This window comes from Chelon labrosus (assembly GCF_963514085.1).
Source record: "Chelon labrosus genome assembly, chromosome: 20".
Classification (NCBI taxonomy): Eukaryota; Metazoa; Chordata; class Actinopteri; order Mugiliformes; family Mugilidae; genus Chelon; species Chelon labrosus.
Window position 1 is genome coordinate 1,544,551 of NC_140353.1, and position 25,289 is coordinate 1,569,839.

Genomic DNA, 25,289 nt, shown 5'->3' on the forward strand with positions numbered 1-25,289 from the left:
CTATTAATTATAAGGCATATGATGTCTGCACGTTTGACATTTAACTGGTTCCACAGGAAGTGTTCTTGGCAAAGGTGCTTTAAAGGTGGAAAAGGTGAGTTTGGTTCTTCCAACGTCCTGCGTTCATTAAAAAAAAAAAAAAAAAAAAAAAAAAAAAAAAAAAATAGATGTCAGGAGGTCAATCAGGAGTTTAAAGGAGCAGTCTGTAGGATCTGTCATCAGGCTACAATCACCTGTAAATAGTTAAAGTGATGTTTCTACAGCAGCTCAGGAGAAACAAACCACACATTTAGAAAGGGAGGGGCATTCAGTTGGTTGCAGTCTGCAGCCTCACCACCAGGTGGCACTAAATCACAGACACTGGTCCTTTAATATCGCTAATTCTGGTTGTCGTGACGATGCTACACTTGGTTAAGAAGCTACTATATCTGACTGTGTGTCCTAATAATTATTATAATAATAAACCTGTGCTTCATCTGTTCATTATAGCAAAGGTAAAAAAAAAAACATGAAATATTCTGAATAAAGTTTTTTTTTTTAAAAGTCATAAATTATTGTCAGAATTAAGTTTTAATTTGTCTTTTAATATTTAGTAAGAAGCTCGAACTTTACAAAATATTTATACTGTTACAAAACTGTATAATATTCAGATTTATTTTAAGTATTAACTTCATACTTATGATCAAAAATGCCGCAAAATTTCCAGAATGAAGTCTTAAAATTTTGCATATTTTTCTTTAAATGTTAAAACTTTTTCACGTAATTTTTTTCTCTTTATTTATTTTATAATTATAAAATCTTTCCCATTTTCCTCCCAATTGTTTTCACTTCCGTCCTTTCTGCTGTGAAAAAAAATCCCAAACTAAGATTTTAAAATGCATACACATATATATTTATATATATATTTTAGTTTTGCCTGAGTCATCACGTCTTAACCTCCTTTTCTTTGTCAGCACACGACTCATCTTCCCTCCAGACACCAGGAAGTGGATGTGAGTATCACATCAGTCTCTAACAGGAAGTCAGTTTACAGTGTGAGGTTAGAACAAAATAACTTGTTCTCTCTGTACATTTCCCAAACAGAGTTCCTTCCTTTGCCTCTGGATGGTACAGTATGTGCCCGGTCGCTGCTTCGTCAGGAGAAAGCAGTCGATCACAGAACGGACGATAAACGCCGCCTGAATAAAGACGATAATAGTGGGGGGAGCCCTTTAGGAAATCAACTCTACACATGTGCGATTAAAACAAACTCAAAACAAACAAACGCCCACGCAGCGATCTGGATCAGGATGAACTCTGACACAGAAACAAGGAATCATTTAAAATCACAGGAATCTTATTGCTTTGAAAGTTTAAGAGGCTTCCAGACAAAGAACCAGAAAAAAACACCAAGAGATGATAAACTGAGCCGTCAGTCAGTCAGTCACCAAATAAATCTATTTTATTGTCAACTGATGAATTTGTTGTTGCTTTTAACTGAATTTTAACTTTTAATCTAAAGATCTTCAGACATTTTTAGGTTTAGATGCTTCTTGGTTCTTTGTCTGAACTCCTCATAATAACTGCATTAATACAAAATATAAATCATAAAACACAGGTAATCTATCAGTGGCTGCTTCTTTTTTTCTTGGCCTTTCAGTGGCAGCAGAGGAGGATGAGGATGAGGAGGAGGAGGAGGAGGAGGAGTGGATGTTGGGCTCTGAAACAGTCAAACCGTCAAACGGTTTTTAAATAAATCTTAAAGAACAGAGGAATCACTGGCCTCAGGCTGGACCGGTTCACCACCAGGAGACACTCGGCTGTTTAGATGCAGTCAGCTGGTCCTGATTCCTTCGGTCTACAGAGCTAACCTGAATAAAACAAAACCCAGCCCTCTGCACCCAGGCCAGCGCTGAGGCTGATCCTCTGTCAGAGCTCGAGGCAGAGACGTGGCATCCAATCAGGAGAGCTGCAGGAATCTGAAGAGCAGCGGGACCAGGAAGAGAACGTTGAAGCCCATCGTCCCGTACACGATGTAGCGGTAGGGAAGCTCCACCTCCATGTGCTGCCGGGCCTTCCTCACGTCCCCGCTCGGCACCCCGGCCACGCGGCACACCAGCGGGATGGTGACGGCCTTCATCAGCGCCCGCGTGGCCACCAGCACCAGCACGCCCAGGGCGTGGCGCAGCATGGCGACGCCCACCAGGCCGGCGCTGAGAGGGGGCATGGTGAGGGGGAGCTGGTCCGCCGTCAGGTCGGGCATCAGGCCCAGGAGGTGGTTGACGTGGGACGCCAGGGCCACGCCGGCCCCGGTGCCCAGGATCTGAGCGGTGTCGCCCCGCGAGGTGCTCCAGGTGTCCAGGGTGAAGGAGAAGAGGCCCAGGCCCAGGTGGAGGGAGACGATGATGAGCGGAGCGTAGCGGCACGTCAGGTTGAAGCCGTCGATCAGGTCCAAGGCCGGCAGGAAGAAGAGCAGGATGAGGGCGCTGTACAGGACACCGACTATGACGTCCTGGAGGACAGACACACAAATGATAAATGAACTCAGACAGGAGGTCAGTGCAGAGGAGGGTGGAGGATTAAGAAACAGGACAAAGAGATTCATTCACTCTTAGACTCATGGAGCAGGAGAACAAGTTAAGAAGTTGTTGTCTTTGGAAATAACTGGAGAAAAGCTGGAAGGCATTTTAACGGAGGGAAGTTGTTCTGGAGTCTCTCTGTTCGGAACTGATTCTGCTCCAGGAAAGATCTGAGAGTATGTGGTCGTAGTCTGGATCATTTAAATCTGTTGTTTATCTGATGTTTATCAGTCTTGCAGCAAACTGACTGATGTAATCTGGCTTCAAACCAAAGCTCTTCCCTGGACACACGTCAGAGAGATAAAATGTCCTGATTGTGCTCTTGGATTTGAGTCTTGACCGTAACAGGACTTGCAGATATTTGCTGGAGCATTTCCTGGTGGAGGACACAGGAAGCTGACGAGTGTTGACAGGAAACAGGAAAGCAGGACGCTCTACATGGCAGTGAACTCTGGACTTTGGTCGCTGCAGCTGTTTATTTACTGACACCAGCAGTAAACCGGATCAATGAATCCACCACAACGACAAGAGCTTCTGCTGAAACCCTGAACCCTCTGCAGACGGATCTGATCAGATGAATCAGACGTAGAGATCTGGTGTAGACCTTCACTAACCAGGTAGACTCTTGATGTCCTGGTTTCTCTCTGGAATAAATCCATTCTCTCTGAGCTTGTCTGCTCCACGTGGAGTAAACATCAGGAGGGACAGAAAAACAAAATGAACCAAGATGGAATCCATGTGGACAGAGACGATGGAGACGTGGAGACATCTTGGTCGTCTTCTAAGACTCTAGACATTCAGGGTTGGAGATGAAGGTGGAGGAAAACGTCTTCTTCTGTTGTATTTCCAGTAGATTTGAAACGATCTGAAGCAGAATCGGTTCCAAACAGAGAGACTCCAGACCAACTTTCCTGATGCACAATATTAGAAACTGAACTTCTCATTGTCTGCTGCTGGTTCCTGTTTCATATCACTTTAAACTGAATACCAAGGGCTTCAGACTGCTGACCAGGCAAAACCACACTGCCAAAGACATGTTGGTTCATTTCAGACCTCAATTTCAACAGCTGGCACATAAAAGGATTATATAAGAACGAGAAGTTTGCAGGTTTTAATACGAGGAGAATGAAAATGTGTTATTTAATTACGCGCTTCTGCTTTTACTCTAGTGGTATTTGTTTCTGTTTCCTCTTTTAAGTTAGAGTCTTTCCTGCTTATAGATGACATGAATGAATACACTAATAATTAGCATATGCTGATAAAAGCTGATAAAATTAGATTTGTTGGTCATTTCCACATCGTTATAGAAGTGTATGTGCGTGCAAAGGAGACTGTAAGGTAAGCCGCCTCAGTGTGTATGCAGACAGATGGTGTAAGGTGTAAATCAACACCTGATAGTCGGCCATTGTGCCGAGGTGGTGGTGGTGCTTCAGCAGGTGTCTAAATGAAGGCTGCTGTAACTTTAAACCAGGATCCATCCAGCAGCCAAACGGTCCTGTTAGAGTTTAAATGTCTGTTTGGCTGCTTCAACACATGTAGTAGTTGATGTACGGTCTGATCTAAGGCCACGCTGAACCACCAGAGCTGCAGAGTCACATGGAGTCTGACGGACAAGGACACGTTTCACTGTCAGAACGTTAAAAAGGCGACTCAGCGCGGAGATAACCGACAGGAAGGGCCTCTCAGAAAGCAAACCGCCATTCGTCACTTTACTGCTGCCGCTGCAAACTTTTATCAGCCCTCTCTCTCCTAACGACAAAACACGCAGAGAGAAAGACTGAAAGGCTGTAATTTTCTCCTCCACTGACACGAGCAGAAGGAAACAAAACGTGAAGCGAGAGGACGAGAGCGAGGTGCCCTGAGGGGACGAGGAGAGGCTTTTATCTAAAGTGGAAACTGGGAATAAATGAGAGCAGATGCAGTCGGACTGGGTGGCCTGGATGTTAACAGGACCACAACATAACCCCGTATAGAAAACCACATGTGGACCAAACAACTGTCCTCAGTCACTTAATGGACGCAGCCATTAAACGTCTGGACATCATGTACACGTTCAGTTTGTGCAGCGGCTCTATGGAGCAGAGGGTTACAGTATTTAAATCTGCTTCATAAGAGAGAATAAAGGAGAGAGGATGGAGGTAAATAACAAGAAGAGGTGGAGTTTCTGTTGAGCCTCGTTCAGACTCTGTAATAACATCCCCTCCTGAGCAATCTGATCGCAGCCGGTGGTGTGAACGTACAACAAGTCCTGGGTCACATTAGTGACCGTCTACTCGTATATAAGCAGAGTTTTACCTCATCTGTTCAGAATGAAAACAAGAACACAAGCCCCTATTATAAAGGAGAAAGCACCATAAGTGATGTCTGTTCACTAATGAGAGGGTTTAAAAATATTACAGACACATAAAATTATCTTTAAAACTTTATTCAACCCTGGTTCCTCCGGTGGACATGGAGGTTATTCCCCCGTCCACTTGTTGCCCATCGCTTTGTAGCACGTCAACTCTCGTTGCCAAGGTATATTTCTGTTCTCCAGCATCTGGATGGAGCTAGCTCTTCTTCTATTTGAGAAGGAAATACTGGTGAATTTGGTGGACGGTGTTTCCTTCAGGTAACTGTTTGGGGAGCTCTGTGTTCAATCAACTCTACCAGTCGCTCTCACTGGTCCTCAAAGTTGAGATAAGTTCAACTTGGTACCCATGAACTTGACGTCTCCAGAGGTTCGTCTCTTCCTGTGTTATCCTAAATAATCTGAAAACCTTGTGAGTGAAAGTCTGGTAAAAGTCTTCCAGATGTCAACAGCATCCTCAGTAGCAGAGCAGCTGTTTGTCCCTGAGCTCTCTTCCTGTAGAACAAAGGGGGAGGAAGTGGTTTCACTGGGCGTGATGATTTCCAGAGGCAGAGCAGACCTCAAATGGCTCACGATGTGTTCAGGCTCCACTCCCTCAAACACAACAGTCCTGCTACAGACGGTGTTATCGGGTGGAAACGAGCTCCGTGCCCGTCCAGACTGATTCAGCTCACGTAACTTCACGTCTGAGGCCTCGACCTGAATGTTGTGTTTCTGAGATCACGGTTTGGACGAATGGAGTTCATGGTGGTCAAAAGGAAACGGAAGACTCATTTAGACCGCGCACATAACGAGTCCCACCTCAACACAGATATGATGAATATATTATTACGCTCACTGTGAATGGATGTCACTAAATCTACTTATAAATCAAATTTAAAAGAAATGTTTAGAAGAGAAAGTCGACAGTGACACTTTCAATTAGTGAAATAGATGAAATTTATACCGTGGCACACGTAAATCTACATTTGGTCCTTTAATATATGAAAAAAGAAAACAGAATTTTTTAAAATTTCCTTTTTTATTTTAGACTAGAGAATAAAAATATCCAAACTAACCTTAATACTGCTCTACATGGCTGTTTAATGCATCTGGTGATTCTGCAAACTAAACGTCTGAGAGCGACTTCCTTCTAAACTCCAGCTCAGTCTCAGTCTCAGTCTGAATTCCATGGATTTGGGTGAAATGATGAAACAGGACGAGCAGATTTTCCCCCAGACGACGTAATGACGCAGCCATCGAAAAACCGCAGCGGCTGAAATGGCCTGAATGTTTCAAGCAGAAGCGTAATGTCATCTCTTAATCTTTTAATGAAGGGCTGCGAGTCATAAAGTACGGGTCACGTGTCCCGGTGACACTGTGGTCAGATATGGTTCCTGAGACGGTTACTGATGGGGGGGAATGAATTATAGATCATGATCTTTGAGATAAAAGGTCATCGCTTGCCACTAAAAACAGGCCTGGTTTGTAATGTGATGGTTGCTATGGTTACAGACGTTATTTACATCCAGGGATGAGACAGTGGGGAACGACAGCAGGAGAGCAGATGGTTTTATGGAGAGCTATGAGGAAAATAATAAAAATAAGAACGATGTTAACACTTATATATAAAAATGTTAAATTAATCTGTCGACTCCCTAAGTTATAAAATATGTTATCACAAAATATGAGCCCAGATAGCTCAGTGGTATAGCATCAGACTTTAGGGGAGCTGTGGAGCAGTGGTTACGGTGCAGCTTGGGTCCCCGTCCCCCCCGTCTCCATGGCCGCGGTGCCTTGAGTAACTGCCCCGTGGGCCCGTTCTGCTTGAGGCCCACTGCTCCAGCTGTACACACTGCTGCGTCTGGAGACGGTGACGAGGATTATTATTTAGATGACGAGGACTGAAGCATCGTCTCACTGTCCCAACCATAACCACAGCCCTGAACGTCCTCGCAGCCAGAACGCTTATTCATTAAATAAACCCTAGATCGTAACGTCAGTGACAAGATGCGCTCACATCTGGAGACAGGCCAGAAACAGTCAGGCCTGTCTCAAGCTGCTCAACGTGACTCAGACGTGTTTTCTATAATATGATTAACTGCTCCGTTAATCATTATTAAACGCCTTTTGAGGTCAGGGCTTGTTTATTCAGAGATTTTTCTCATGAGATCTAAAGCAATGGGAACATGCCGATGTGGTTCCTGAGGTTCCTGAGGTTCCTGAGGTGGAGGTCTTTACCAGGACACCACCTGCGTGCAGCCACAAAGCCCTTAAAGAGAGTCTGTCATGTGGAATTACTTTAGTCAGTTTGTTTGGGAAGACGGCCAGCGAGCTGTAACGTCTGCTGGACGTCCATCCGTCACTAAGAGGGCTGTGACCACGGAGACTGTTGCCTCGACGACGGGAGGCCCGGGCCCTAGCGAGGCACCAAGACCGGCATCACTCACCAGGGAGAGAAATGAAACCATACGAGGTTAATGTAATCAACCCAGGGTCCATGATTAACTCTGGAGCTCCTCCAGATACTAAACGGAACCTGAAGGGATATTTGTCATGTTTCTGTAACTCTCATCAACATCTCAGCTGCTCAATAATTCAGTTCACAAGCAGAAAAAATGATTTACTACATCTGCACTTCAGACTCTGCTTGCTTTCCACAGCGTTCCCTTTGCTTTAATCTCTTCCTGATAACCCAAACTACTACAAGTAAAAGAACTTTGACTAAAACATTGAATTACAGAAACCAGAACATGATCAGAGGCCTCGCTTCAACCCTCATCAGGAAGAATGACGAACGCCGGGTATCGCTTCTGATGTGATTCCAATTCACAAGGTTTTGATTTGATTCAATTTATTTAGAAATAATTTTGCTTAGTTATAAAACAGATTTTCACTAGACTAAAGACGTGATTCGTGGTATTTCTCCGCCTCTAGTTTCTCATCCTTCTCGTGTCTTTGCTTTTGTCCAGCTCTTCTCTGTTGAGACACTCTTTTGTTTGAACGATTCTAATCAAACCCTTCGTATCAAATAAAAAAAGCTGGCTGATTATTTGTTGTGTCGATCCATCTCTTGGCAACACACTTTGGGAAACGCCGTAACGCTGCACCTGAGGCAAACACACCCATTCCGTGGTAACGACAGATTAAAGATGGAGTGGCAGGTTTTTGCAGGCACCAACACTTCCCTTTCTACACAGCTCCTCTAGCTGTTTATGGCCTTCACCACACACACACACACACACACACACAATAGAGCATGGGCAGATACAGGCCTAAGCACGCTGGCGACATGATGACTGATCCTGATTAGCTGAGACGTATAAAAGAAACCCTACATACAGGAAGAGAATATGGAAAGTGTTGAGATGGAACCAAGTGGCTCCTTCACCATATTTGTACATTTATTGAAGCCCCAGTGAGAGTGAAGTATTCAGACTGAAGTGCATGGAATGATATCAGGGACGTCACATCAGTGATGGTCACAGCGGCTCTCCTGACAGATGCTGCTCAGCTTGGGCTGGTTCCTCTACATTTTAACACAGGGAAGCTTTTGTCCCGAGACCAGGGCTCAGATTACACCTCCAGCTTAACATCTTAAAACGGCTTGAAAGGTTTCCTGTTACCCGCCCCGCCTGATTGTCACAGCGCACAACAAGGACAATTCAAAGTCCCCCGTTCATTCAGGAACACGCTTGTTGTCGCTGCACTGAGAGCTCTGGTGCTGAATGATGAGGAGAGTCAACGGTCATCTGAGTGGAAGTTGTGTAGCTCTGATTGGTTGGAGGACGACATCAGAATATGAGTCTGGCTACGTTAAACTAACAGTTTGCTTCTTTTGCGACCTTTTCTCTGAAAACGAGTCCACTGAGACTGAACTGAAAGAATAAAGTTGTAGCTGGAAAACTAAACAATGAGCTGAAACTTACTTTGAAGCCCAATAAAGTCAAGGAGAGTCTTATTTCCTCTCACTGCAAGTGTTTCAGTTCACTGTTACTATAAAAACATTAGCTGTGGCTGCTTCAAGGTCATTTTGAAATCATTTCCTCTGGTCTCATGAAATACATCCCTGCACATACACGACATGTTTTCTAGATTAAAATTTGAAACCTTTAATCTGGGTTTGTGGTTTTAACAGACACTTACCACTAAAGTATTACAACAGTATCCCACTTGTTCCTGGACGAATACAGAGACATGAGCTTGAGTTTAGATTATTTCTTCTGTGGAGCTAAATGTGTGTCCAGCTATGAGCAGAGAGTCTTTTCCAGTTTATCCCCCCCCCCCCCCAGACAAATGATTTGTGTTGTACGTCTACAGTTACTCCGGCCGTTGGTGTGCATGACACCCAAACCCTGACGTCAGATCCAGAGCTGACACAGCTGCCGCTCCACAGGTCGGCTATCACGTTCAAAAGCGCAGGACGACGCTAAACGTGCAGGACGAGTGACGAGGCTGGCATCGTCTGTCAGTGTCTTAATGTGTGAGAGAGAGAGAGAGAGAGATGAGGCTCACCAGGACCGAGTGCATCCCCATGTAGATCCGGCTGGTACAGACCAGCAGACACCAGCAGAGAGCCAGGCTGAAGCCCAGGGCCGGGGGGTACTGTGGAGGAGAGAGGACACGGTTTTAAACAACGACTCAGAGATAGAATACTTTCTAATATTTGAGAAGTTATATTCCAGCACATGGATTAAAAGATTCATTTATGAGGACACTAATGAATTTCACATTTGTTATAATCAAAAAGAACAAACACCATGAAGCACATTTAAGGATAAAGTATAAATATACTTGTGTAAATATTTTAATTATGGCTGTCAATCACCTAAAATATTTATTCGTAGTACATGCATGATTAATTGCACATTTTCTGAACAGTTTGTCCCCAGACTACGGGTCAGGATGAGACAGAGAGAGACAGAGACAGAGATATTTCAGTTTCAAACCAATAAAAGTAAAAACTGATGCTGTCATTGATTCCAGAGATTAGTGGCGTCTCCTTCATCGTCTCCCTCCAGCTCCTCGTCTTTCTCGTGTCTTTTCTTTTGTCCAGCTTTTCTCTGTCGTCACACTTTTTAAATCTCATCAGCTTTCAGACCTGACGTCGCTCTCAGAGCTGGAGCTTGTCGTTGTGTGCTCTTGCAAAACATCTGTTATGCAAAATAATTCTCGCGAGGCCACAGCGAGATTTCTGCGTAAAAAGAGCATTTTAAAAGACTGATCCGGGGATTTTATGAATCAAATTTAATCTAAAAGTCTTAACTTTAAACCCAGCCCTAACCACAAAGCATACATGTGTTCACTGTGGAGTGTAAATGTCATATATTCTGTCACTGCTCTCAATCTACGCACCATAGACGACGTCTGTTAATGAATTCCTGAATGTTTATTGTTCATTCTTTTGCCCTGGCGATAAAAACGTTAATAATAACTGCAGGGCTACACTTTGGTCAGACTGAAGCAGCTTCTAAGCAGCCGTGATAAAATGTTGCAGTGGTGCAGTGGATATGATTATCTGCTAATGTGCACTGGACTCTAATGACCTCATAAATACTTGAGCTGTTTCTTTATCAGATATTCTTGTTCCTGCAGCAGAGAGGAGGGAGGCCGGTCCATATCACACCTCTCCACACAAAGGCAACCTGAGGCGCTTTACATGAGCCACAGGAAGAATTATTGGGTTTTAATGAGTAAAATAAAAATACAAAACAGAATAAGCCCGAGATTAGAGGAAGACTGTTCACACTGCAGCTTAAAGTCAGATCTTTTCTCCCTCATGTGACTCTGATTAGCAGTTTTCTAGTGAGTTCTGGGTCACATGAACACGAGGCTTAAAATCTAAATCAGAGCCACGAGATCAACACGTGGAGCTCTGAAGCTATCAGCAGCTTCTCTGAGCATCGTCAGCACGATGAGACGCAACAAAACGAGACAGATGAGATTTGTTCACGAGCTCCGATAAGACTGGAGTCTGATAATCATATCAGCAGCAGAGAGTGGAGGACTGGTGCTCCTTTACTGTAGAAATGTCTGATTTATGTTCAGTAGAAAGAAGAACACAGTCACACCACGTGAAACCCCGCCCACATGATCTGATTGGCCCAGCAGATCTTTGCTGGAGCAGGATCAGTTCCTAACAGAGAGACTCCAGATCCTCCGTCATAGTTGGATCTGCCGCCCAAGGCTGATCAGATGACGCAACGGTAGTGAGATAATTGTTTGTCTCGCGGCCAAACTTTCCTTCGTTCTATCAGATCTGAAGAAGAAAATAGGTGACACTGTTTTTTGTTCATACTGGGATTTATTTTCACATCTTCCCTAAAACATCACTGCGTCTCTCAGGCGTCAAACCTTCAGGGGGACATTTCCCATCAGAGCTGCTCAGAGTCGGCTGATTAAACCCAGATACGTCTGTTTCATGCTGCAGCCTGACTTCACTACCATTCACAACCACAACACAGCGGAGCAGACTGTTTGTTTTGTGGCAGTAAAGTTGTCGAAGCGATAAACACCAACACTGAATCACAATCAGGACTTCAGTGAACCGTCTCCAGCTTTTAAGGCACCGACACCAACCACGTAACACAAATGTTGTGTCTTTGTTTAAAGCTCTGGGCCAGTGTTGACATAAAAACACCCAGAGGTAACACGGCACGCTGCACTGAGGAAGACCATGAAGGAACTCTGTTTTGTGTTCAGTTTGTGAAGAAAACTAATTCTGTATTTCACAATAAAGTACACAACTAACTAACGGACCAGCTAACTAACTGTTTACATTCACTTGTCAAAACATTAGGTACACTAGAGAAAATGAATGCATTCTTTAATAACCGTCCCGCACTAAATCCCTTTTCATGACTGTTCTAATGTTCAGTTTATGCTGAAAAAGCAGAAGAAGGGTTGTAATTCAACTGGTTGATCAATGAAGGAGGAGTTTGTGATACGACTGGGTTTAAATAGATGTCATTTCCTGCATTTGGAAATTGATTCAAAACTGAATTAAATAATATAAGGCGAGGGAGGGTTTGTTCAGTTAGTTGCAATCTGCAGCCTCACCACTAGAGGCCACTAAATACCACACACTGGTCCTTTAAGAGTCTAGTTTTGTGTTCGTTAGCTCTAATTCACCTTTGGCTAAGCCACACCCTAGAATGTAGATTGACCAATCACAGCCAAGAGAGCTCCCACAGGGGTCCGACACTTTTTCACAGCGCTCCATTGACTTTAACGCAGGCGTCTCATATTTTGGGTCTCGGCAGGCTATACTGTCGGTATATATCCAGCATCCAGGGTATGGATAAGCCCAATGATGTGCGCGCAAAACCCTGTGGAGCTAACCAAAACATCACCGTTACAGCTTAAGTTGCATAGTTGTTGATACGCTAGCACACGCTGAAGAAATACAACGTTATACGTGCGTAACGTTAGTCCGTTTGCTTCGTAATAACGATTATAGAAGTGAATAGAGACGTACCCAGCTTTGCATGAACAGTGTTGCTCCTTGATATTGTCAGTCTCAGCCTCCGTCTCGATTAATAGGATATGCGGTGGTTCATTTTTTGACTGTGACCGGTAGCTTTTGCCTCTATTTGGATGCCTTGTTGTTCGTTGCGTTTCACTTGTATGTCCTGAATATAGCCTTCAAACGCATGTTGCAGCCCCTTTTGCTTACTTCTATCGGACACTTTATTTGCTGCTTTATAAAAGTTTGACAAAAGTTCAGCAGGAAGAGCTGTCACAGCATAAGCCATGTTGATACCAGAGCCTTATAGATAACCAGAAAACCACAGCCCAGAAGACAATGTCGGACGTAGCAACAGTAACTAAGGGGGGCGGGGCTTAGCCAAAGGCGAATTGGTCTCAGTTTCAAGAACCAACTGGTGTGACAGAGTATTATGGGAATTGTTATGTCTCATACTCTGAGAATGAATCAGAGTCAAGACGCAGCTTAATGTCAAGACACTCATTTAATTCTGATTCAATTCAACATCGATGTATTTGGAGATATTTCAGTTACAAAACAATTTTGCTTAATTGTGAAAGAGATTTTCACAAAACTACCGTTGTCATTTGTTTCTGAGGTTTGTGTTATTTCTCAGTATTTTCCCTCCAGCGTCTCATCTTTCATGTGTCTTTGCTTTTCTCCAGCTATTATCTGTCGTCATACTTTTTAAATGTGAAAAATGTTCTGCTGGAACTGGCCTAACTTTTAAAAAGATCCATTTAAGGATTTAATGCAAGGGTGTCAAACATAAGGCCCGTGGGCCAAAACCAGCACGCCAGAGGGTTTGACACCCCTGATTTAATGAATTTATATCAGATCTTTCAAACGAAGATCAGTTTGAAAACTCAGCCCTACATTTAGACTCTCCTTGCAGGTGTTTCTTTAACTAGGAGGCTTTTATACTCTAGTGTCAATCATAAACTCTGAGAGCTGTGATAAAAATGAGGTCAGTGCAGAGGGTGGTGTAGATTAGCTGGAGCTGGGTCAGACGTGGCCGACCGACAGATCAACACGAGCTCAAAGTTAGCAGAGAGTCTGAGGGGGAGGAAGATGGGAGGACGGAGGAAACGTTGTCCAAACACCGTCCCCTGTCCGTGCGCAAACACAACATCTGTCACTGGGTTGTGTTTGCTCGCTCGCTCTGGCCTCGCGGCTGTGACCACAGCGGTGCAGCGGCGGTCGCCTCGTGCAAACTTTCATGGACGTGCTGTGCTTTTTGTGTGGCTTGTGGTTCTCACCGACTGTTAGCCTCAGTGTTAGCTTAGATCCACGTTCCCACACATGGTAGATGCTGCGAATGCATACGTCCACACACACACAACCCACGCCGATCCCAGGGTGTGCTGTGTTTCACTTGCAGGATTGCCAAGATGTAAACTGCACCGCTTAGAGGCTTCAGAGGACCACTAAAACGGACCGAGCCCTGAGCTAATCACTTAGATTGGTGACAACAAACTGCAGCTTCACACATCTGCAGCTGAGCGTCAAATAAAAGAGAAGAAATCATGTGAAATCATTTTTGAAAACCACACAAACTCATTGTTATTAATTCAAGATGCTTTTCTCTTTACAATGTGATATTTTCTTTTGACCAACCAATAAATTAACCACTGCAACATGTGCTTTCAGTGAGAAAGACAGACTTTACGTGTCTCCAAGTCAACCAGCAGCTGTAGATGGTTCTGATCCAGCGGTAGGTAGAGATCCATTAGAGACAGCAGCTGCTACAATATTCTACTGACCACATGATGGCGCTGCTGATTTACAGACACACAAACTGAGATCAGATCTCAAGTGCTGGCTGGGGACACATGTGGAGACACGTTTAGATTAAGACCAGGTGTCAACACGGGGACTTAAAGCTGAACCAGGTCGGATGTTAAGGTCTGAACAGAGGCCACGTGGTTATTTAGTCAAAAGTGTTGCATGTCTTGGATTAACTGCCACTCCCTGCTCCAGGTGTTTCTTTTAACATCTCTTTTCCTTGATTAAATCACAAACAGACACATGACGACGACGACAATAGCCTGCGGTCATAAAATCAAATATTTGAGTGGAAACGGGCAACAACCATCTGTTTAACATCCCCTCTCTGCTCTGAAACACTGGACCGAGGTGTAAAGCTCCCAGGGCCACTCTGTTAAACTCACTGGTGCCTGCAGGAAAGGCTCAGCTGTTCCCACCTAATGTTCCTGCTCCAAAGAGGAAGTCCCACACAAAGCCTGTTTACACTATTGTTCTGTGTTCTGGCTCAACTTGATAATCAACTTGATAATGTAACGCCCTAAAAACGTGCTCCATCTCACGCAGTAACTTTCATCTTCGTCCTCATAAATCACTCCATCCCTCTCAACACTCTTTCATTTCCTCTCTTTGCCGTTCAGTCAAGTCTCTGACTCTGCTCTGCTTCCTCCATCTCTTGCCGTCCAGTCTCATCCCCTCTAATCCACCATTTAATCTTTCTCTTTACTTCCTGTGCTCATCGTCTTCCTCCTCCTCCTCCTCTTCCTCCTCCTCCTCCTCGTCTCAAGCTGCTCTTTTCTGTCCTCCCGTCGACAGAGAAACATCTGGCTCAGGTTAGTGTCTGGGACGGGAGGAGGACCATCTGAATCCAAACATTCCTGCTGTGCTCAGACAAGCTGGCCTGGGAACCTCTGATCCTACAGAGGTCTACACGCTCTACGTTTAACAGCCTGGCATTCTGTCGGCTTTTTAAAGATCGCTCTGATCGGCATCGACGCCGCTGGGACTGATGCAGAAGTCTGGACGTAGTTTACTGTACCGAGAAGAGATTTCTGTTTCTGTTATTTTGAGCTAAAGGAAGCAAACGCTGATGTTGTGTTTGTGCCCGTACACTCTTAGTTTCTCTGCTGTTATTTATTTTGCACAGTGACCAAGGCTCAAATGTTGTGAAGTGAAATGTAAATCTTAACTGTTGACAAATAGGTGAACATTTGGGTGATTTGGGAGTTTATTGTTCTACATTTGCACAGTGCACATGTGATAGGAGGAGACAGATTTTAAAAAGCCGTTATGAATCAAAATATTCAAAATAAAACAAAAATAAATTCAAGTTCTGCATGATACAGCAGATGTAGGACACAGTTATTTTCACACGTCTTTAGTGTGAAATGACATCATTTATGAAGTCATTCATTCAGGCCGTTCAGTTTAATGATTAGCCTGATCTTTGTTTCATTCACTTTAAATCATAAATTCATAAAACTCACTTAAGTGATAGTAAAGACAGAACAGGTATTGGACATAATGAGCCCTTCTCTGACTTGTAGCCCAGATTCTGACGCTGCCGTCTTGTTTCCAGGTCAGAAAGCCGGTGGCTCTTCTCCGTTAAGATGCCACCTTATCAGCGTCTTATCAGGTCTCTGACTTACCACACTTCTGACGAGTGAGTCTGGGCTTTCACCAACTTATCGAATTTACGAACTTTATCATCATCAGGTCCGTGTGTGTGTGTGTGTGTGTGTGTGTGTGTGTGTGTGTGTGACCTTAAGTCGAGTCACAGTAACTTGCACCTTCATTGTCCTGAAAACTACTTTCATTGAGTATTTACGTCTGAAACAAATCAGTTTCTTCAGAACATTTGAACATTTCTGTGACGACAAAGTTGCAGAACGGACGTCTGAAACGAGGCCAGTGTCTTATCTGCTTTTCCACACAACGACAGCAGATTGTACTTTTCGACCCTGAATAGAGACCAAGCACAGGAGGCTGAGGTCGTGTCGTTTGTTCTTCTTTAAGCGTTTATAAATGTGAAAGAGAAACGCCGCGGCCGCGTGGATGAAGAAAAGACGCCGACACTAAATCAGTCTTATCACAGAGCTGCACACTAGAGGGTCAGGGGCCGGCTCCCTTATCTCCAGCTCCGGCTCAGACAGACGGGGAGGTAGAGTGTCGTAAATCAATCGCACCTCTGCTGTGATTCAGACCTTACAACACAAAGCTGGTTTTTTTTTAAACCCCCCATGCCAAAGTAAGACCTGGCACAGCTAACGGTTATTTGCACTGACCTATTATTTATTCTGGTAATAAAAAGCAGAAGCTGCCACCAGCTTTAAAAAACTGACTCTAACGTAGGAGTGCTCTTGAGCAATGCTGCCTCAGACCAGCTGATGAATGTGGACGAATGAACAGGACTAATAGTTTATTAATGTGTCATAAAAGCTTCTTTCAGCTGACAAACTGGAGCAAACACCGGCTGAGTTATTTCTGCAGGAATCAAGTGGACTTCCTGCAGTTTGGCCGAGCCCGTCTCTCGCCGTGTGGACACGCGGTGAGACAATGGAAGTGGACGACACGGACTTTGTGTTGCGTTTCACAGACTGCGCTACAATGCAGCGCTGTTCCCCCGTCAGTGAATGGGAGGAGATGAAGAGAAGAATAACAGAGGACGGCTTGTTAAAACAAAATTCCTGCATGAATGTTGTTCCAGCGATCTAGGACACGATTGTGGACTTTAACAGTGATGGGAAAACAGGAGGCTGAATGTGAGACGCTTCTGATCATCATCTGCTGAGCTGCAGCGTCCAGCAGGTGTAGCTCAGACTAAGACATCATCACTGAATCAGAAGAAAACTAAAACGAGCAAATATTCACACAGTCAGAACTGTTCCTGACTCTGCTGTGGATTCAGTGAGGTTGTTGTATAAAGGTAAACTTTATAGAGTCTATAAATGTGCTCACACAGCTTCTGTCACTGTATCCACTGAGCTGACTGCTCGTACATTGTTAATGACGCAGCTTCAGAGGGCAAAGTCTCAGTGATCTCGTAACAGCGGTTAACTTGTGTTGATATGCAATGACATGCAAATACTATTGGCTGAGAGGCTAGGAAGATAGGAGGAGCTGCTATTAGCTGCTATTAGCTGGGGCGCTAGGAGGAGCTGCTATGAGCTGGGACGCTAGGAGGAGCTGGGACGCTAGGAGGAGCTGCTATGAGCTGGGGCGCTAGGAGGAGCTGGGACGCTAGGAGGAGCTGCTATGAGCTGGGACGCTAGGAGGAGCTGCTATGAGCTGGGACGCTAGGAGGAGCTGCTAATAGCTGGGAAGATAGGAGGAGCTGCTATGAGCTGGGACGCTAGGAGGAGCTGCTATGAGCTGGGACGCTAGGAGGAGCTGCTATTAGCTGGGACGCTAGGAGGAGCTGCTATTAGCTGGGACGCTAGGAGGAGCTGCTATCAGCTGGGACGCTAGGAGGAGCTGCTATGAGCTGGGACGCTAGGAGGAGCTGCTATCAGCTGGGACGCTAGGAGGAGCTGCTATGAGCTGGGACGCTAGGAGGAGCTGCTATCAGCTGGGACGCTAGGAGGAGCTGCTATCAGCTGGGACGCTAGGAGGAGCTACGAAGCGTCTCGTAGCTTAACATAATTTAGCGACTGGCAGGTGAAGACTGCAGTGTCTCTGGGGTTCGTCTTGGGCATATATAAAGAATATAAAGTATATAAATATATAAAGTCCCTTCACACAGAAGCTTTGGAGGGATTCCTCTCCTGAATCCTGCTGATCTGTTGGTCTACACTTCATTTATTCCAGATGATCGTGTTGCTGTGAAAATATTTGTGAATTTTAATGTAAGATGAAAAAACAGAAGCGGCTTCGTTTGTTTGTTTGTTTACTTTCATCACTTCCTGTTTCTCTTCTCGTGGTCTCGTTCTCTAAGCTCATCAGCCAATCAGAGTCATCCGGTTCCGATTCAAAACGTTGGTCCAACTAGAGCCAAGAGTTCAGGACACAGCGCTAAGACCAGAGGCTCCTTTCAATCAGAACAACCCAGATCTGTCCTGTGCCTTTAAAACAAATCGGAGCGATCCTCGTTAAAATATCTGGGTAATTCTGAAAAGTGAAAATGGGACCTGATCAAACGATCTGTTATCTGTGTTACAACCAAAGCTACAGAACCAGATATAGAAATATTCACTTTCACTGTTTATTTATCTCTGTTAATAGTTTTTTTCTAATCAGAATCAGAATCAGAATAACTTATTAATCCTTCAAGGAAATTGTTTTGTTGCCGTTGTAATAACGTTCAAACAGATAAGGTGTTAACTTTGAAAGCTTCCAGTTAATTATTAACGACTAACCGCTGGGGAGAGCTGAGAGGAAGCATCAGTTCATTAATGAGGAAATCAGCAACTAATCGATGAGAGAAAAGGGAGGATGTTTATGGTTCGTTTTGGATTAATTGAGGCAGACAGTAATTTCCACCATTTCCTGAGAATAAATAATAATTAAAAGTTTGTTTTAGTCAGTGCACAATGACGACTCTAGAGAATAATTAAATAAAAGCTCCTCCACTTTATGTTTAGGTTTGCAGGAAGCTGCTGGATGGTTTTATATTGCTCTTATCAGACCTGTAAGACGAAGAGTCAACAACTAGTATGATGCACAATTTAGCAATAAATGCAGCAGTTATTACGCTTAATTACCCTTCATGTTTGTGAAAGTTAACTGTAAAGGGAAAGTTCTGAGTCATCCAGGTCATAGTATATCCTGAAAGGTTCAAAAAAGGCAACTTCTTTTTTGAGAAGACGTTTCACCACTACTCAGATGAGCGGTGAAACGTCCAGCTGCCTTTTTTTTTAACCTTTCTAGATATCTGTAAAGAGAGACAAAAAGTCTTCAGATGCAATATAGAAAAAGTAGATTTCTTTTAGTTTTAACTTGGTTTCTAAAAGGAAACCTGGACTTTCTGTTCACAGATTGAACGGTTTCTCTTGGGAATTTGCAAATATTGTGAAAGATCTCAACTTCCTCTGTTCCAAGGTAGAGACCAGGAGGAAGTGTCTCCTTCCACTTCTCCTTTCTCTCATGCCCAGCTCTGACAGTGTGTGTGTTAGCAGTGACTTTACCTCCCAGCGGCCGTAGGTCATGAAGAACAGGGAGAAGGGGATGGCTGTCCCGGACATGGCGTGTGTGGACGGCATGCTGTACTCCGAGTTGTAGAACACCTCCACCTTGACCACCGGAGGGGAGGCCGGCCGGGACCAGCCGAACACATCCTTGGTGCACTGTCCCAGATACATGACCCACACCCACACCATGATCAGCCGCCTGCTCACGACGGCGTCCACGTTCCACATGATGAACGAGAAGAAGATGATGTAGAAGAGCTCGTTGCCCAGCTCGGTTCCGAAGGTGAACAGGTAGTACAGGAACCGGTCCTCGACCAGGAACTCCTGCCCGACGTCGCCCGTTAGAGAGTTCTTGCGGAGGGGCTTCACCGTGCTGCTCCGCGGAGGACAGCCGGGCTCCCGCTCGGTTTCCCCGGAGGAGTCCGGTCCAGTTCTCCTGTGGCCGTCCTCTCCTCTGGCGGTGCCTGCAGAAACAGCAGAGCCGTTCTGGGGAGCGTTTTCACTTTCATGCGTGAGGTTTGTGTCGCTGCTAGAATCTGTAATCCTCTTCCGAAGACCTGCTGCTGTGGTCTGAATGTTCTCCCCTTCTCCGGCTCCTATAACGGACAGAGTGTCACTCTCTGCTCCGGCGGCGTGATGATGGCAAGCCCCGTTGTTGTGTGAGTGAGTCCGGTCAGCCGCCTTGCCGCCGTCGGTGGTCGTGACGCCTCTCGAAAACGTCCCTCGCACCCCGCAGATGTGCTGAAAGCGCGCGACGAGGTGAGGGTCTTGGAGATCATGGAAGAGCTCTTTAATTTTCTCCATTTTAAGCCCGGTTTTAAAGGCACAGAGCCCCGGGAGCAGGGAACACGGTCTGCGCTACTTTCTCCCCGAGCACTTGATGCTAGCTGCCCGGCTAACGTTAGCTAGCTAACTAACCCGAGCATCACGACAAAGCTGCGCTCAAAAGACAACCCGCAAAAAACCGCTTGTAAAGTACAGCAAAGTGTAACAGCGACTCGTTTTATTTAAAACAAAATAAGAAAAACGGCTTTCAGTTGGATGATAACGGACGAACCGAACTGTGAGACGAGGTCCGGGCGCGTTCAGTGTCCCGCTACCTGCAACTGACAGATGCACGGGGAACACTGGGAGCGCGCCTTTCCTGTTGCCTTTCGGTGCAGTCGGAAATCTCGCGATTCTTTCTCCAACCGTCAATTTGGATCACATTTGAAAGCATGTAGACGCACGAACTCAAATAAATTTACACTTTTAATCCTAACTCAAGATTAATTGTTACACAGGCAATATGTAGGCTTTTGTAGTTAATAGAAAAGTTTAAAAATCAAGTGGAGATTACTGTAAACGGTATACATTCGTGGCTGGTTTAACTTTGAACATAAAAGGCGCGAGGAAACATGTAAACAAAAACATAAACACGGTGTTTGCTAAAACTGACAGTGAAAATAATATTTTATTCCTAAAGTTTTCCTGAATTGATGTTTGTTAAACCAAAACCCTACGTTTACAGGGAGTTCATGAAGGCAGCAGCGGTTTCGGCGTGCACGTACAATAGATGTGCTCCGAACGTCATGACGCAACGTGACCGCGCTTTGCAAACGAGCTGGATAGATAGATAGATAGATAGATAGATAGATAGATAGATAGATAGATGAAAAAGGAAAGACATCAAACCATCGTCACATTCCTTTATTATTATCTGATAATCAATCACCTGAAAAAAACGTTTTAAGGCCCTTTTTTCAAAATAGTTTATCTTAAATATGGAATAAGCATTTTCATCAAAATATAAATTCTTGCTCTAAAATATTAAGCTTCTCCTGAATAGTTGCCTTTAGTTTTTTCCTTCTTTTCTTTTCTTCTCTTGTAGTGATTGTTATCGAGATGCACATTTTCCCGAGTCGGTAAAACTCCTGGACAGACACTGAACACTCAGAACACACAGATGAATCATCAATAATCACATTAGTGTCCGCTTTAGAAACGTAAAAAACAAAAAACTAACAAAAAACATCTCAGCTGTTGTTTAAATATCAGTTTAAAGGAATTCTGCTTTCTGGAAATAAATCTTTAAAACACCTCATTCACAAAAACTCCATTTGGTCGCATGACTTTTGTTCTTTTTTTAAAAATAAAAAGGTTAAACAAAGTAAAATGACTGCTGCCACATTTGAACATTTTAAGCACATTGAATATAAACTTTAATATGTGTGACACGTTTTTAATGTGCAGTATTTGGCATCAATTCTATGATTAAAACAGTGTTGTTGTTGTTTTTTACATGTATACTAGAGCAGGATGTGTAACTTCATTACTAAGCCCTTGTGTTTGTTAATTTTGGAGTCCAGGTTTAAACAGGATCCACTGATGAAGTGTTCCTCCAGCAGAGGACAGCAGAGCGCTGACGACGTCTAATCGTGATCATGGAGTGCAGAGAGGAGCAGTCAGACGAGGAGACTTCACACCGTCCAGGGAATGTTACGCAGAATATTTCATAATTCACACAGGAGCATAAAAAGACAAGCACACCGGCGGAGGTTCTGCATCAGAAGTAGCCTGCGTATGGTCCGCATAGATCCCTGAATCTGCTCACGCTTCACATGAGCAGCAGTGACAATAAAAAATAATAAATCAGCGACACAACAGCAAGCTGCCGGTTTCAGCTCTGGCACGTCTGCACAAAGAGTAAATAGCAGTGACTGCAGCATCACCACCAGAGACTCTGTTGATCCTGAGGCAGAAGAAGAAGAAGAAGAAGTCTCAGAGCTGGAGACACGAGTCCCTCGGAGGGTTTTAGTCGTAAACATATGGGGAACAACTTCCCTCCTGCCTGATTCTTCCAGTTTTCAGCATGTCATTGAGGAGAGGACGCTCAGCCGTTGTCGTCCAGGTTGTACAGGAGGACCTGGTGGTTTGGGACGAGTCCCGTGCAGGAGCCCAGGCTGTACAGGCAGCCAGCCGACGGGTAACAGGGCACCAGGCGGTAACGCTGCAGCTCCTCCAGGTCGAACGGCTGAGAGCAGCAGTCTGTCACCAGCACCTTCACCCTCTTCCTGTCCGGGTACATAAGCCTCCGCTGCCCCCTCCCCCCGATAACCCCCTGCTCCTCCTCCTCTTCTTCTTCCTCTACTTCATCATCATCTCCTTCCTCTTCCTCCTCTTCCTCCTCCTCCTCGGCCTCCGGCTCCTCCTCCTCATGGTGGATCTTCCTCAGCAGGTTGTTGATGAGGACGGAGCGTCGCAGGTAGGCCTCAGGGTCCTCCAGGAACCTCAGCTTCTCCAGGGACAGCTTCAGGATGCAGCTCCGGTCTTCCTGCAGGATCAAGTGCTGCGAGTGGAAACAGAAAAGGAAGGAGATCAGAGTTTGGTCTAACGTTACCTCAACAGATTAGAAAAATAAATACAGAAAAAGATTGAAATACAACAGAGAAGTGTGATCCTTTAACACTGAATTTAATTTAATGTGGTGGAGACCAAAAACAGAGCTAACAGAGCTGTCTGATCTGGTCTTGTCTTGTCTTGTCTCTGTCTGGTCTGGTCTGGTCTGGTCTCTGTCTTATCTGGTCTGGTCTGGTCTGGTCTGGTCTGTTCTCTGTCTTGTCTTGTCTTGTCTTGTCTTGTCTTGTCTGGTCTGGTCTGTTCTGGTCTTGTCCCTGCCTGGCCTGGTCTGGTCTTGTCTTGTCTTGTCTTGTCTTGTCTTGTCTCTGTATGGTCTGGTCTGGTCTGGTCTGGTCTGGTCTCCTCTGGTCTTGTCTCTGCCTGGTCTGGTCTTGTTTAATCTGGTCTGGTCTTGTTTAATCTGGTCTCTGTCTGGTCTGCTCTGGTCTGGTCTGGATTTTATGATGGGATGTGTTCCAGCTGAATACCTCTTCATCATCTGGATAGTCCTCCAACCAATCAGAGACATGTAAACTAATTCTGTCACTCTTCTGTCCATCACCACATTAAGCCCCGCCCCAAAATGATGTGATTGGTCCGGCGGATATTTGACAGACAGGAGTTGAGTCTTTCTGCAGAGCAGCATTAGTTCTTTGTGTTAAAGGTTTCATTCAGAGGCAGAGGAGGATTATTAGACTCTACACGACCTCTGAATGAAGCTGAAGGACACGAGGAAGGACGAAGAGTGAAAGTAATGGAGGGACGGTAGAACAGAAGGACTTGTACTTTTTGTAAATATCCATGTAGGCCTCCGTGTAGATCCTCCTCCTCCGCATACTTCCTCTTGAAGTAAGCAACTTTCGACGTTGTTGAATGGTTTGGTCTCTCTCTGGGGGAAGGGGCCGCTGCAGGAGAAGAAGAAGAAGAAGAAGAAGAACAGAGACCAGAACGATCAGAACAAAACGCTGCTTTGGTTTGTGTTTGAATGAAAAGCTGCTGAATCAAACCGTGACTCATCACAGGACCTTCAGTCTAACTGAGAATCATTTAAAGGTGACGGCTGACGTCAGATTGATGTGAGACAACAACCAGGAGGTCAGGAGGGAGCTAATCTCTTTCCATCATAGTTTAGACTTCTCTTTCTTGACAATCTGGAGCATCGGTTAGCACTGACGCCTCACAGCCATAAGGTTCTGGGTTCTAATCCAGTCCACCGTCCAAAGACATGCTGGTTAGGTTAATTGGTGATTCTAAATTGGCCGAGGTCTACCCCACCTCACGCCCAGCCCCCCCACGACCCTCCAGAGGACAAGGTCTTACAGACAGAGCGTCTCTCTGTGTCTGTTTGGGGTCATTTTTAAAGGATCTGTGTCTTTTTATTGTGTTTTTTTGTGTTCATTTTGTTTTTGTGTCTCTTGCATCTCTTATTTTACACTTTTTTATTTTTGCATGTTACATTCTATCATCTCTGTATTAGTTTATTTATGTACATCAGTTATGACCCACCTACATTTTATAACACTACACTAAGGATTTATTACTTTGTTGATGGTTTATTTTTATTCTTGTGAATTTGGGACAGAAAAGAAAAAATGTGTGTGAATAGTTGATTATTTATTTATTTGTTTATTTGAATAAAGACTGAAACCTATCCAACTAATCTGTGTCAGGTGTTGTTGTTCTCTTGGCCACTAGAGGTCGACCAAGTCAACATAAACAAGAGGCCACTTCTCCAGGAGACACTTCAAACACAGGATTTAACATTTAAAAGGATGAAGAGCATTAAAGAAGAATGTTAGACAGAGAGACGTTAAACTGCAGGAGGAGGTTACCTGCCGCTGATGCTCCTCAGACAGACTCTCAGATCTCTGACTGGAGTTTAAACCAGAGCTGATCTGAGCCTCCACATCGCCCTCAGACTCCTGCAGAGAAGACGAGCAGAGAGAGGAGGAGGAGTGAGGAAGTGGGTCAAAGACACCAGAACACAAACACAGAAACTTCTTCATCTTGAATTTCTGGATGCAAAAGGAGCCGATGGTATTTTAGAGCTTCCACAACACCAGAACGTCTTCTGTAATCTTGGGTTACAGCTAAAAGCCGCGCGAGCAGAACAGAAAGCTTTAATCTGAGCTGATATGAGCAACAGAACAAGAAGCACCGTCTGATTATTATGGACCTGGAGCAGGAGGAACAAAACAGGAAGGAGGAGGAAGGGAAAAATATATTAAAAATATATAAATAAATGATTAAAAATATAAACTAAAAAATTAAAATGAAAGATGAGAAAAATTAAAAATAATTACATAAAAAAATGAAAATAAATAAAAATGATTAAAACAGGGAATTAAAAAAATAAAATAAAAGATGAGAAAAAAATAAAAAATATATAAATAAAAAAAATATATAAAAAATTAAACAGGTGAAACAATAAAATATTTGAGAAGAAAAATATGAGGGAAAAAAAAAACAAATAAAAAAAAATCATCTGACTGGGTCCATTCATTTTGTTGCGTGTTGATGTTTTGTTGAAATGCATTTAGAGATGTGTGTTACTGAAAATCTGCTCATTTGAATGTGTGAGAGAGAAGAAGAGGATGAGGAGGAGGAGGATGAGGAGGAGGAGAGATAAGATGCTGCATGAGGGGGCT

General features: G+C 44.3%; 2 protein-coding genes across 2 annotated transcripts; both read right to left on the minus strand.

Annotated features, from left to right (window-relative positions):
- Positions 1–135: 135 nt before the first annotated feature.
- Positions 136–20,514, minus strand: sgpp1b (sphingosine-1-phosphate phosphatase 1b). Its single transcript, XM_084569347.1, has 3 exons — positions 19,261–20,514; positions 9,403–9,492; positions 136–2,491 (listed from the first exon to the last, which is right to left on the minus strand). Exons 1-3 carry the CDS (start codon positions 20,065–20,067, stop codon positions 1,940–1,942), a joined length of 1,449 nt encoding a protein of 482 aa, XP_084425473.1. The 5' UTR covers positions 20,068–20,514; the 3' UTR covers positions 136–1,939.
- Positions 20,515–21,630: 1,116 nt separating this feature from the next.
- LOC311505077 (uncharacterized protein) lies at positions 21,631–24,647 on the minus strand (the record flags this gene model as incomplete). Its single annotated transcript, XM_084568480.1, has 3 exons — positions 21,631–22,591; positions 23,428–23,546; positions 24,500–24,647. 3 exons carry the CDS (start codon positions 24,645–24,647, stop codon positions 22,136–22,138), a joined length of 723 nt encoding a protein of 240 aa, XP_084424606.1. The 3' UTR covers positions 21,631–22,135.
- Positions 24,648–25,289: the final 642 nt, after the last annotated feature.

What these genes read in the sequence shown, in the direction of transcription:
- sgpp1b (XM_084569347.1), bottom strand. Translation starts at nt 20,067, where the DNA reads ATGGAGAAAATTAAAGAGCTCTTCCATGATCTCCAAGACCCTCACCTC. An exon ending in TGACCTACGGCCGCTGGGAG is followed by an intron (nt 9,493 to 19,260) that starts GTAAAGTCACTG and finishes TCTCCTCCACAG; the next exon opens with TACCCCCCGGCCCTGGGCTT. An exon ending in TGGGGATGCACTCGGTCCTG is followed by an intron (nt 2,492 to 9,402) that starts GTGAGCCTCATC and finishes TCTGTCCTCCAG; the next exon opens with GACGTCATAGTCGGTGTCCT.